Source organism: Phoca vitulina, unplaced genomic scaffold (assembly GCF_004348235.1).
Source record: "Phoca vitulina isolate PV1807 unplaced genomic scaffold, GSC_HSeal_1.0 scaffold64, whole genome shotgun sequence".
NCBI classification, from domain to species: Eukaryota; Metazoa; Chordata; class Mammalia; order Carnivora; family Phocidae; genus Phoca; species Phoca vitulina.
In genome coordinates this window covers 1,270,549-1,283,456 of record NW_022589767.1, presented here as the reverse complement: position 1 = coordinate 1,283,456, position 12,908 = coordinate 1,270,549, and the positions used below count along the sequence as shown (strand labels likewise).

General features: G+C 37.8%; 1 protein-coding gene across 1 annotated transcript in view; it reads left to right on the top strand.

Moving 5' to 3' along the window:
* The window catches only part of LRP6 (LDL receptor related protein 6), a 181,164-nt gene that overhangs the window by 157,195 nt on the left and 11,061 nt on the right, over positions 1-12,908 (top strand). Inside the window, exons 18-19 of the mRNA XM_032391785.1 lie at positions 7,554-7,790; positions 8,673-8,783. Coding sequence (XP_032247676.1) covers positions 7,554-7,790; positions 8,673-8,783 — 348 coding nt within the window. The remainder of the gene's footprint in view (positions 1-7,553; positions 7,791-8,672; positions 8,784-12,908) is intronic.

Here is a 12,908-nt window from a genome sequence, read left to right as displayed (position 1 = left end):
AGATATTGCAATGGTAGTTTTCTGTAGGTTTAGTTGCCATGTGGAATTTGAAACCATATTTTTTCATAATCTCTTATATTAAAATCCATTGATCTATTTTGTGCTCTGAATGGATATTTTACCCAGGCATGATTTTGTAACCTTACACCATGGTCATTTGGAATACTAGAATTCCAATCAGAAATTCTAGATCTTCAGATTTTAGACAATATCAAAAACACATGTTTATATCACCACCAATCTCATTAGAAAAAACTTTTAAGTAGGGGGAATCTGTCAGGCTTGCAGTGTTGGATACAGGTTTTCCAAAATTATAATTTCTGGTTGAAAGCTCCAGTGTTATAATATGCTGCAAAAGTACAGTGTTATGATTTGCCATTGTTTTCTTTGAAGTAATAGGCTCGCTAATTCATTTTTTATTTAAATTAATTAACATGTAATGTATTATTAGTTTCAGTGGTAGAGGTCAGTGATTCATCAGTCTTATATAATACCCAGTGCTTATTACATTACTTGCCCTCCTTAATGTCCATCACCCAGTTCCTCCATCCTCCCACCGCCTCCCCTCCAGCAACCCTCAGGTGGTTTCCTATGATTAGGAATCTTATGGTTTGTCTCCCTCTCTGATTTCATCTTGTTTTATTTTTCCCTCTATTCCCCTGTGGTCCTCTATTTTGTTTCTTATGTTCCACATATGAATCATATCATATGATAATTATCTTTCTCTGATTGACTTATGTCACTTAGCACAATACCCTCTAGTTCCATCCATATCGTTGCAAATGGCAAGATTTCATTTTTTTTTAATGGCCGAGTAGTATTCCGTAGTATATATATACCACATCTTTATTCATCTGTCAGTGGACATATGGGCTCTTTCCATAATTTGGCTATTGTGGACATTGCTGCTATAAACATTGGGGTGCACGTGCCCCTTCAGATCACTACATTTGTATCTTTGGGGTAAATACCCAGTAGTGCAATTGCTGGATTGTAGGGTAGCTCTATTTTCAACTTTTTGAGGAAACTCCATACTGTTTCCTAAAGTGACTCTACGAGTTTGCATTCCCACCAACAGTGTAGGAGGGTTCCTCTTTCTCCGCATCCTCACCAACATCTGTTGTTTCCTGCCTTGTGAATTTTAGCCATTCTGACTAATGACAATTAGTCATTCTGACTAATGACTCTGACAATGAGGTGGTATCTTATTGTGGTTTTGATTTGTATTTCCCTGATGCTGAGTGATGTTGAGCACTTTTTCATGTGTCTGTTGGCCATTTGGATGTTTTTGGAGAAATGTCTGTTCATGTCTTCTGCCCATTTATGTTGAGTTTGGTAAGTTCTTTATAGATTTTGGATACTAGCCCTTTATCTGATACGTCATTTGCAAATACCTTCTCCCATTCTGTTGATTGTCCTTTGGTTTTATCAACTGTTTCCTTTGCTGTGTAAAAGCTTTTTATCTTGATGAAGTTCCAGTAGTTCATTTCTGCCCTTGCTTCCCTTGCCTTTGGAGACGTGTCTAGCAAGAAGCTACTGCGGCAGAGGCCACAGAGGTTGCTGTCTCTCTTCTCTAGGATGTTGATGGATTCCTGTCTCATATTTAAGTCTGTCCTCCATTTTGAGTCTATTTTTGTGTAAGGTGTAAGGAAATGGTCCAGTTTCACTCTTCTGCATGTGGCTGTCCAATTTTCTGAACACCATTTGTTGAAGAGACTGTCTTTTTTCCATTGGACATTCTTTCCTGCTTTGTTGAAGATTAGTTGACTATAGAGTTGAGGGTCGATTTCTGGCTTCTCTGTTCTGTTCCACTGATCTCTGTGTCTGTTTTTGTGCCAGTACCATACTGTCTTGATGATGACAGCTTTGTAATAGAGCTTGAAGTCCGGAATTGTGATGCCACCAGCTTTGCTTTTCTTTTTCAACATTCCTTTGGTTATTCAGGGTCTTTTCTGGTTCCATCCAAATTTTATTTGTTCCAGCTCTGTGAAAAAAGTTGAAGGTATTTTGATAGGGATTGCATTAAATGTGTAGATGGCTCTGGGTAGCATAGACATTTTAACAATATTTGTTCTTCAGTCCATGAGGATGGAACATTTTTCCATTTCTTTGTGTCTTCCTCAGTTTCTTTCATTTGTGTTCTATAGTTTTCTGAGTATAGATCCTTTGCCTTTTTGGTTAGATTTATTCCTAGGTATCTTATGGTTTAGGGTGCAATTGTAAATAGGATCGACTCCTTAATTTCTCTTTCTTCTGTCTCATTGTTAGTGTAGAGAAATGCAGCTGATTTCTGTGCATTGATTTTATATCCTGCCACTTTGCTGAATTCCTGTGTGAGTGTTAGCAATTTTGGGGTAGAGTCTTTTGGGTTTTTCACATAGAATATCATGTAATCTGGGAAGGGTGAGAGTTTGACTTCTTTGCCAATTCGAATGCCTTTTATTTCTTTTTGTTGTCTGATTGCTGAGGCTAGGACTTCTAGTACTATGTTGAACAACAGTAGTGATAGTGGACATCCCTGGCTTATTCCTGACCTTAGGGGGAAAGCTGTCATTGAGAATGGTATTTGCCCTGGGCTTTTTGTATAGGGCTTTTATGATATTGAGGTATGTTCCCTCTATCTCTACACTGTGAAGAGTTTTAATCAAGAAAGGATACTGTACTTTATCAAATGCTTTTTCTGCGTCTTTGAGAGTATCATATGGTTTTTGTCCTTTCTTTTATTAACGTAGTGTATCACATTGATTGATTGGTGGATGTTGAACCACCCTTGCAGCCCAGGGATAAATCCCACTTCGTCGTGGTGAATGATCCTTTTAATGTACTGTTGGATCCTTTTGCCTAGTATCTTGGTGAGAATTTTTGCATCCACGTTCATCAGGCATATTGGTCTGTAATTCTCTTTTTTGTGGGGTCTTTGTCTGGCTTTGGGATCAAGGCAATGCTGGCGTTACAGAACAAGTTTGGAAGTTTTATTTCCATTTCTATTATTTGGAATAGCTTCAGAAAAATAGGTATTAATTCTTCTATTTGGTAGAATTCCCCTGGAAAGCCATCCGGCCCTGGACTCTTGTTTTTGAGAGATTTTGATTACTGCTTCAATTTCCTTGCTGGTTATGGGTCTGTTAAGGTTTTCTATTTCTTCCTGTTTCAGTTTTGGTAGTTTATACATCTCTAGGAATGCATCCATTTCTTCCAGATTGCCAATTTGTTGGCATATAATTGCTCATGATATGTTCTTATAATTGTATTACTTCGGTGTTAGTTGTGATCTCTTCTCTTTCATTCATTATTTTCTTTATTTGGGTCCTTTTTTCTTTTTGATAAGTCTGGCCAGGGGTTTATCAATTTTATTAAGTCTTTCAAAGAACCAGCTCCTAGTTTCGTTGATCTGTTCTACCGTTCTTTTGGTTTCTATTTCATTTCTTTTTTTTTTTTTTTTTTTTTTTTTAAGATTTTATTTATTTATTTGACAGAGAGAGAGAGAGCACAAGTAGGCAGAGAGGCAGGCAGAGGGAGAGGGAGAAGCAGGCTCTCCACTGAGCGGGGAGCCCGTCTATTTCATTTCTGCTCTAAGCTTTATTATTTCTCTTCTCCTACTGGGTTTAGGCTTTATTTTCTGTTCTTTCTCCAGCTCCTTCAGGTGTGAAGTTAGGTGTGTATTTGAGACCTTTCTTGAGAACGGCTTGTAGTGCTCTATACTTCCCTCTTAACCGCCTTTGCTGCATCCCAGAGGTTTTGAACAGTTGTGTTTTCATTTTCATTTGTTTCCATGAATTTTTAATATTCTTCTTTAATCCCTGTTTGACCCATTCATTCTTTAGTAGGATGCTCTTTAGCCTCCCTGTATTTGAGTTCTTTCCAAATTTCCTCTTGTGATTGAGTTCCATTTTCAAAGCATTGTGGTCCAAAAATACGCAGAGAATGATCCCAATCTTTTGGTACTGGTTGAGACCTGATTTGTGGCCTAGTATGTGATCTATTATGGAGAATGTTCCATGTGCACTCGAGAAGAATGTGTATTCTCTTGCTTTAGGATGGAATGTTCTGAATATATGAAGTCCATCTGGTCCAGTGTGTCATTCAAAGCCCTTGTTTCCTTGTTGATCTTCTGCTTAGACAACCTGTCCATTGCAGTAAAGTGGGGTGTTAAAGTTCCCTACTACTCTTGTGTTATTATCGATGTGTTTCTTTAATTTTATTAATTGGTTTATATAATTAGCTGCTCCCATGTTAGGGGCATAAATATTTACAATTGTTAGATCTTCTTGTTGGATAGACCCTTTAATTATGATGTAGTGTCCTTCCTCATCTCTTATTACAGTCTTTGGTTTAAAATCTAATTTATCTGATATAAGGATTGCCACCCAGCTTTCTTTTGATGTCCATTAGCATGGTAAATGGTTTTCCACCCCCCGACTTTAAATCTGGAGATGTCTTTGGGCCTAAAATGAGTTTCTTGCAGACAGCATATCAGTGGTGGTGCTTTTTTTCCAGTCTGATACCCTGTGTCTTTTGATTGGGGCATTTAGCCCATTTACATTCAGAGTAGCTATTGAAAAATATGAATTTAGTGCCATTGTATTACCTGTAAAGTCACTGTTTCTATATATTATTATATATATTATAATTCTTTTATTTCTCCAGAAAGAGATTCTCTAGTGTCTTCTATGCTTTTTTCAAGTCCAACTAGCATCTTTATAATCATTATTCTGAACTCTAGTTCTGACATCTTACTTATGTCCATACTGATTAGGTCCCTGGCAGTCAGTCCTGCCTCTTGTTTTCTTTTTTGAGGTGAGTTTTTCTGTCTTGTCATTCTGTCCAGAGAAGAATAGCTGAACAAGAGAACAAAATACTAAAATGGCAACGACAACCCTAGAGAAATACACACTAAACAAATCAGAAGAGACTGAAAACAGAAAAAAGAAAAAAATTAAATTAAAAAAAATAGAATATAATCAGACAGATGAATAGCAATACACTGGATCCTGTGTATATTTTGGTCTGTGTGTTAGAAAACTAGGTCCAAAATTGTAAGGAAAGAAAAACTTATATATGTACAAAAATAAAATTAAATACAATTAAAGGATAGAATGTAACTGTAAAAATGAAAGTTAAAAGACAAAAGAAAAAAAAAGAAAACAAGAAAGATTATAAACAGACAGGTGAACAGAACAGAGCAATACACAATACACTATATCCTGAGTGTATTTTGGTTGGTTTGTTAGAAAAAATTACATCTCAAAATTGTAAAGAAAGAAAAGCTTATATATATATATACACATATATATAGATATATATATATACACACAAAAATAAAATTAAATACATTAAAAGGATAGAATGTAATTGTAGAGATAAAAATTTTGAAAAGACTTTAACAAAAAAAAGAAAAGTTAAAAAAAAAAAGAGTATCAGACAGGTGAAGAGAACAGGTCCATACACTAGACTCTGGGTGTATTTTGGTCTGTTAGAAGAAACTGCTTCCCAAAATTAAAAAGAAAGAAAAACTTATATACAAAAATTAAATACAACAAAAAGATAGAATGTAACTGTAAACATGAAAATTACAAAAGTTGATAAAATAAGAAATTGGTTGAAAAAGGAAAGAGACAAAAAAATTAAAATTGAAAGACTAAGGAATAATGGGGGGAAAAAACATGAATTCTATATACTGTTTTCCCGTAGCGTTGTCGTTTTACAGTTGTATATGATGATTGGTAAACTTGGTCTTAGTGGAATGTTTTTGCTGATCTTCTGGGGGAAAGGCCTATTGCGTTGATTCTCGGGTGTCTTTGTCCCAGGTGGAACTGCACCACCCTTGCCACGGGGCCAGGCTAAGTAAGCGGCTCCAGATTGCTCTATGTGGCTTTTGTTCCCTGAAGGCTTTCTGTGCTCTTTAGAGGATGACAGTGAAAATGGCAGCCTCCCAATCCCCAGCCCTGGAGCGGAGAGTGGGGGCCCCACTTCTCAGTGTGCTCTCAGGGAAAAGCAATCAATCACTTCCATCTCCCTGGTCTCCAACCGCACTCCGTGCTCACCCAACTTGTGACCAGGTATTTCTGTCTCAGGCCCACAACCCCGTTTCAAGGCTCCAAACCCTGCAGACTTGTGTGGTGTGCACTTGTGCCGCTCCTGGGGGAGAGAGTGGGGTCTTGCTGCGGTTCTGCTGCTCACTGGGCCCCTGCTCGGAGAGCAGTCACCCCACAGTGCCTGGGTTGGTGGTATATGATAACCCCAAGCTGAGAGCCCACTCCTGGCCTCGCTGATTGCAGCCAGATTCCCTGCTCCAGTGCCTGGGAACTCTGCCGCAGTCAGGCACCCCTGGTCTTCCTGTGACCCCGGAGACCCTGAAACCACACTGTCCCACCTAGGATTCCACCCCACTTTTCCACCTGAACACCTTTCAGGCAGGGACATCCCTCACCGGAGCAGACTTCTAAAAGTTCTGATCTTGTGCTCTGCTGCTCTTATCACTCTCGGGTGCCGGCTTATGGAGGCTCCCTCCCCGCTCGGTTTATCTTCCGATATATGGCCTCAGATTCACTTCTCTGCACCTCCTACCTTGCAGAAAGTGGTCACTTTTCTATTTGTAGAGTTGCAGCTTAGATCTCTGGTTGAGTTCATAGGTGTTCAGAATGATTTGATAGCTATCTAGCTGAATGCTTGGGACTAGACGAAACTGAGGTCTCCTACTCCTCCACCATCTTGGACTATCTCCTCGCTAATTCATATTTTTTTAAACTTCTTGCCAGATACCTAAGTGTAAATAACTATAGTTTATTTGTCAGTTCTTTCCATTTTAAAATAAAAATGGTGTTCCATTTTGGGTTGAGCTTAGAACTCAAAGTGCTTTCCTGTGAGAAACCATCATACTGAGGTATACAACCTGAGCTTTATGCATACTTCCCATTTTATCAAATGCTATTGAAGAGACAGCGTGTATTCCAAGAGTTGATTTTAGTATATTTAATATTTTTACTGGTTCATCAAGTGTATGGCTGTGCGGAATGCAGTGACTACTAGTAACAGTTTGATAACCACTTGAGTTTGCTAATGTGCCAAGACTTTTACCAGCCATTCCTTTTGTTGAGTCAGGGCAAGTGTAGTAGAAAGGCAAGTGGCATCTCGGCATTATTATTAAATAGTTTTGACTTTGTAGATCCTCTTACCCAAGGGTTCCTGGGCTGCTCTTTGAGAACCTCATCACTAGAAAATTTATGAATTGTAGGCTAACTTTAAAATATTTGTAGTGGATGATTATGGTGATTATTCCTCAGTTATGTGTGAGATTATAATGGATGGCAAATAATCCTACTTGAATTATAATATATGAGAAAACTTTTTTCTGTCTTATAGTTTTGCAAGTTAGTAAATCTAAATGTAGTAGTGTAAAAATTATATTTATTTTCTGGTTAGATGGGGTAGTTTACAGATTTTATCTATTAAAAAGTGTTTTGCATATGTTAAGTGAGCTTCACTCAAGTGTGTTTGTACATTTGTGTGACTGTTGTGTTTTTGTCACTCCTCTCCCCCTTGTTCATTTGAAGAACCCCCAACATGTTCTCCTCAGCAGTTCACTTGTTTCACGGGAGAAATTGACTGTATTCCTGTGGCTTGGCGCTGTGATGGGTTTACTGAATGTGAAGACCACAGCGACGAGCTCAATTGTCCCGTATGCTCAGAGTCCCAGTTCCAGTGTGCCAGTGGGCAGTGTATTGATGGTGCCCTCCGATGCAATGGAGATGCAAACTGCCAGGATAAATCAGATGAGAAGAACTGTGAAGGTATCTGAAATTCCTGGGGCCTGGTTGTGTAGTCTTTTTTTCCATTAATATTCAATTGTTTGAAATTCAGGGTATTGCTTTGGCTCAATAGTAGATTTGGGGTTTTTTCAAGTACATTTGACTTTATTATGTTTAAACCTAGTAGCATGTTCCATATTGTTGTTTTAATCCACTTATCATGCATAAGGTTTATACACTTTAATAAGCTTTGCAGATTGAGAGATGAGGCCCGTAAGTTAGACCTTCAGTATGTAAAAATAGTCCTTGTTTCCATTGAACTCTGATTTAGATTTATTTATTACAATGTAAAATAATTTCATATCTTCCTCTTTGCACCACTAACCTTTAACATGGTAAAAACAAATTCTCCAGAATTTTTTAGTGTCTAGAAATGCACGTAGAGGGCACCTGGGTGGCTCAGGCGGTTAAGCTCTGCCTTCAGCTCAGGTCATGATCCCAGGGTCCTGGGATTGAGCCCTGGTTCGGGCTCCCTGCTCAGTGGGGAGTCTGCTTCTCCTTCTGCACCTACCCACTGTTTGTGCACACTTTCTCCTCTCTCTCAGATAAATAAATAAATAAATAAATAAATAAATAAATAAATAAAACAAAGAAATGCATGTAGATAGAATTCTTTAATTCTTAACAGAATTATTAGTGAAAGATGAAATTCAATGTAAAGAACAAAATAGGAAATTTCCTGCTGGATTTCTTTTTCTACTCTTTTCTCTCTACCAATGGAAATCCTCAGAGAATAATTTTTAAGTTATATTTTAAAGTCTAATTTGTTTTTCATTTACATCCAGAAAGTACTTTTTCACTCTTGCCAGAGTTTGACTTTACATGCTAGTAAAAATAAGAAAACTATTTACATTTTTTCCCCAGTGCTTTGTTTAATTGATCAGTTCCGCTGTTCCAACGGTCAATGCATTGGAAAACATAAGAAATGTGATCATAATGTGGATTGCAGTGACAAGTCAGATGAACTGGATTGTTGTAAGTAGGACTAAAACTTTATATATTACTCTTATAGGACAGTTTTTAAATTAGTTTTTCCTTTTCTTCATGGGTGAGTTTCACTTATAATTAGTATTTCTTTATTAAGAAGCAAGCATTAGGGGCGCCTGGGTGGCTCAGTCACTTAAGCATCCAACTCTTGATTTCGGCTCAGGTCATGATCCTCAGGGTCATGAGATCAAGCCTTACATCGGGCTTCCTGCTCAGCTGGGAGTCTGCTTGAGAGTCTCTCCCTCTACCCCCTACTTGCGCTCTTTCTCCCTAGAATAAATAAATAAAAATCTTTAAAAAAAAAAAAAAAAGAAGAAGAAGAAAAGAAACAAGCATTAATGTTAAGCTAGTTATTTGTACCAGGATTTTTTATGTTTTGCTTTTAATAATTCCTTAAAGACAGCAGTTTTCTTTGCACAAAAATCTTCACAGAAACATTAAGGAAAGCATCAGAAAAGAATAAATATTATTTTGCCACAACTAAAGTTAGTAAAGTCTCAAACCATTTAGATATGTAGAAATCAGTCAGTGGTATAAACTTGAGATTCTGAACATTATCCCATGTTTATCATCTCTCACTTTTTTCTTGACATGTTTCCACCAGTTTCTCAGTGACTTTAAGAGCTTCCTTAAAGTGCACCTGAGGATTCTTATGCCAACATATACCCCTATGCCTAAAGACTCTAGGGTACATAACTCATAGTTTCTTCAAGGTTCATAACTATTGACAAATGCCCTGACTTAAACTATATCCCGAACTGATAAACTTAATTCTGAATGGAATTCAGAATAAGTCAGGTCTAGGGGCGCCTGGGTGGCTCAGTCGTTGAGCGTCTGCCTTCGGCTCAGGTCATGATCCCAGGGTCCTGGGATTGAGCCCTGCATCGGGCTCCCTGCACCGCGGGAAGCCTGCTTCTCCCTCTCCCACTCTCCCTGCTTGTGTTCCCTCTCTCGCTGTGTCTCTCTTTCTGTCAAATAAATAAATAAAATCTTTAAAAAAAAAAAAAAGTCAGGTCTACCCTGTCAAACTGATTTAATGAAATTTAGGTAGAATTCATTTAAAAACTTTTTACACATAATGAAGACTTTAAGCTGGTATTTTTACAAAATTCAAATGGGATGCTTACTAAGACTTTTAGAACTTACTCATTTATTCAGCAGACTTTTACTGAATACCTGCCATGTGTTGAGGGTACATGGTTCCTGTACCAAGTTTCTCAAAGTCCTCTCTGGTTGAGCTAGTAGTAAGAATAAAGATTTTAAAGCCAAATAGAGATGGATTTGAATTCTAGCTCCACCTCTTACCAGCAAATTATTTGTTGTTAAACTTGAGTTGCTTTATCTTTAGAATGAAGATAATATTTAGCCTGGTGGTTGTGAGAAAATTAAACAATTCAATGTATATAAGCTCTATAGCCTGGCTCATAGTAGACACTGTTGATAAAGGAGTGTGATAAGTGGTATTAAATGTGCTATAATAGAGATCTGTACAAATAGCATCAAAAAAGAGAGTGGTCAGATCTTCAGGAGTGAACATGGGGTTCATCAAGGAAGACATCTTAGAAAAATGATACTTAAAATTGGGTCTTGATCAGTGAATAGTGTTAATTGTATAGATAAATGGAGAGATTGTATTCCAAGCAGAGAGTATGCTATTCAAAAACAGAGTGGAACAGGCACCTTTGGGAAACTACATGTAACTGGGACTGCCAGAATACAAGCTATGTCTTGAGGAGGGGTATCAGCAAGAGAACATATGTAAAGATAAGATCGGAGAAGACTTTGCTTTTCTTTGAAAGAGCCTAGACAGCATCCAGAATAATGGAGAGCCATTGAAAAGCTTAAGTAAAGGACTGGCATGGCTATGTAATTGTGAAAGCTGTAAAAATAGATGGATTGGAAGTATAAGATAATAGGCAGGGAAATGTTAGATTGATCGCTTTCACACATTTTGATCACATCAAGAGGAATACAGTGATGTGGGTGTACACATAAAGAAACAAAAGTGTCATACAACAATACTACCCATATGATATAGAATGTATTCTGAAATTTTCTGTTTTAAAATGCTGATTGCAACCCACTAAATTGTTTTCACCATCTAATGACTTGCAGCCTCTAATTTAAAAATACTTAAGAGGCTATTATAGTTCAGGCAGAAGATAATTATCTAAATCAAGAGGAGCACTGGTAGTGGAAAGGAGGGGATAGATTTCAGAAATAGAGTAAAAAAGGTTTTGCAACCATTTAGATGTAGTTGATAAGTTTAGGTTGACTCACAAGTACCTCACTGAGTGACTGGAGTCATTAACTAGAATATATAGCAGAGACTGAAAACTGAAGGATCATTCCGTATCTTGGGCTCCGGATGTAATATTTGTCTGATACAGGTTTTTTATTACTTTTTTAAAATTTAATTTAAATGCCTTTGATTTGCCACAGGTGCCATCATTTATTTATGATCTGCTTTATTCCTGGGAGCCACAAAACCTGTTGGATATTGGTGAAGATGAGTGCAGGGTAGATAGGTTGCATTCAGGTTGTCAATGGGATATCCCAATGAAGCTGTTCAGGAAGTTTTTGTCGATTGTGTGGGTATTTAGCTCAAGAGAGAGATTTGGCCTCTTCAGTTTATTAAAGATAATTAAAGCTGAGGCATTGTGGATGAAGTCTCTCAGAGAGAGTTAAGTAGAGGAAAATAGTGGGACATAGAACTATGGCAAGAACTCTGCACTTAAGAGACGGAAGAGAAGGAAACAAACAAATGGAAACAGAAAAAGAATAATCAGAGCTAGTAAAACTAAGAGAGTGGTATTTTGGAAGGATATTGATTAGGCGTTTTTGAGAAGAAAACAAGAGCCATCGGTATTGAATGTTTGGAGAGGTCAGTAAGATGAAGAGTTTAGTGAATATGGCAAATAGGAGAACTTTGACCTTTGTCAGACAAGTTTTACTGTGGCCGTGAGGATACAAACCTGATTTCAGTGAGTTAAGATGTGAAGACTAAAAGAATTGGAGATAGTGAGTATAAACTATTCTTTCTTGAAGCTTGGCATTAGAAAGCAATGCCAAGGCACTGGAAAGGAATAAGAAAGATAGATGACTGCTCACAAGGACTAGGGAGAATCTGTACCCCAGAGTCCACAGACCACATACGTAACTGGCAGCCCCTGCATATTCTGTAACTTAGTGATAGCATTTTCTCTCATTTATTTAATCTGTTGGAGGTCAAGTTTAGCTGTGTGGGTGGGAGATTGAAGGTAAGATGAAGCAGAAGAGAGGTTTTTAAAGGATCTGTTTGTAAGGCCCCTGAATGGCTCAGCTGATTAAGCGTCTGACTCTTGATTTCCGCTCAGGTCATGATCTCAGGGTCATGAGATTGAGCCTGTTGTAGGGATCTGTGGTCAGTGGGGAGTCTGCTTTAGATTTTCTCCCTCTCCCTCCCTCTCTGCCCCTCTTCCCCGCTCACACTCTTGCTCTCTCTCTCAAAAAAATTTCATACACACACACACACACACGAAAGATCTGCAGTGTGAGATATAGTCTGACTATTCAGAATGGAAGGATTTTCCTTCCAAATAGAAGAGTAACGCTCTAAACTTGACAAGCCCTTTTACTATTTACCTTTACCTGTAATATTTATGCCTCCTGCTTCTAAAGCCTCATAGCTCACAGATCTGGTAAAGGTGATTGCCATGCACAGGGTCTTCCTCTAGTGCTCTCAGGCTCTGGCCTTTGTAAGTACTCAAGTATCAGAGACCTTACGTTTCTTGCCCTCAGGCAATAGATTCACTCTGAAGGCACCAGCATATTGGGCCTGAGAGCTAATGCTCTCTTTAGCTTCTAATCTCCCTTCACCAGGCCTATATGTCACTTTTCAAACCTAAAATCAAGCTCAGAGCTGCTTTTGGCTTCTTCATTATGCCAGGTAAAACATTTGATGACTTTCCTAGGTCCATCCCTTTTGGCCCTAAAATTTTCTCTGAAATTCAAAATAACCATGTTATTTTATGATATACAAAATGAAGTAGGATAAATTTTATCTATGTATTTAGAACTTAATGATGTTTAAATCTATGATTCACTTACATCTTTGTTTTTATGAATTTATAG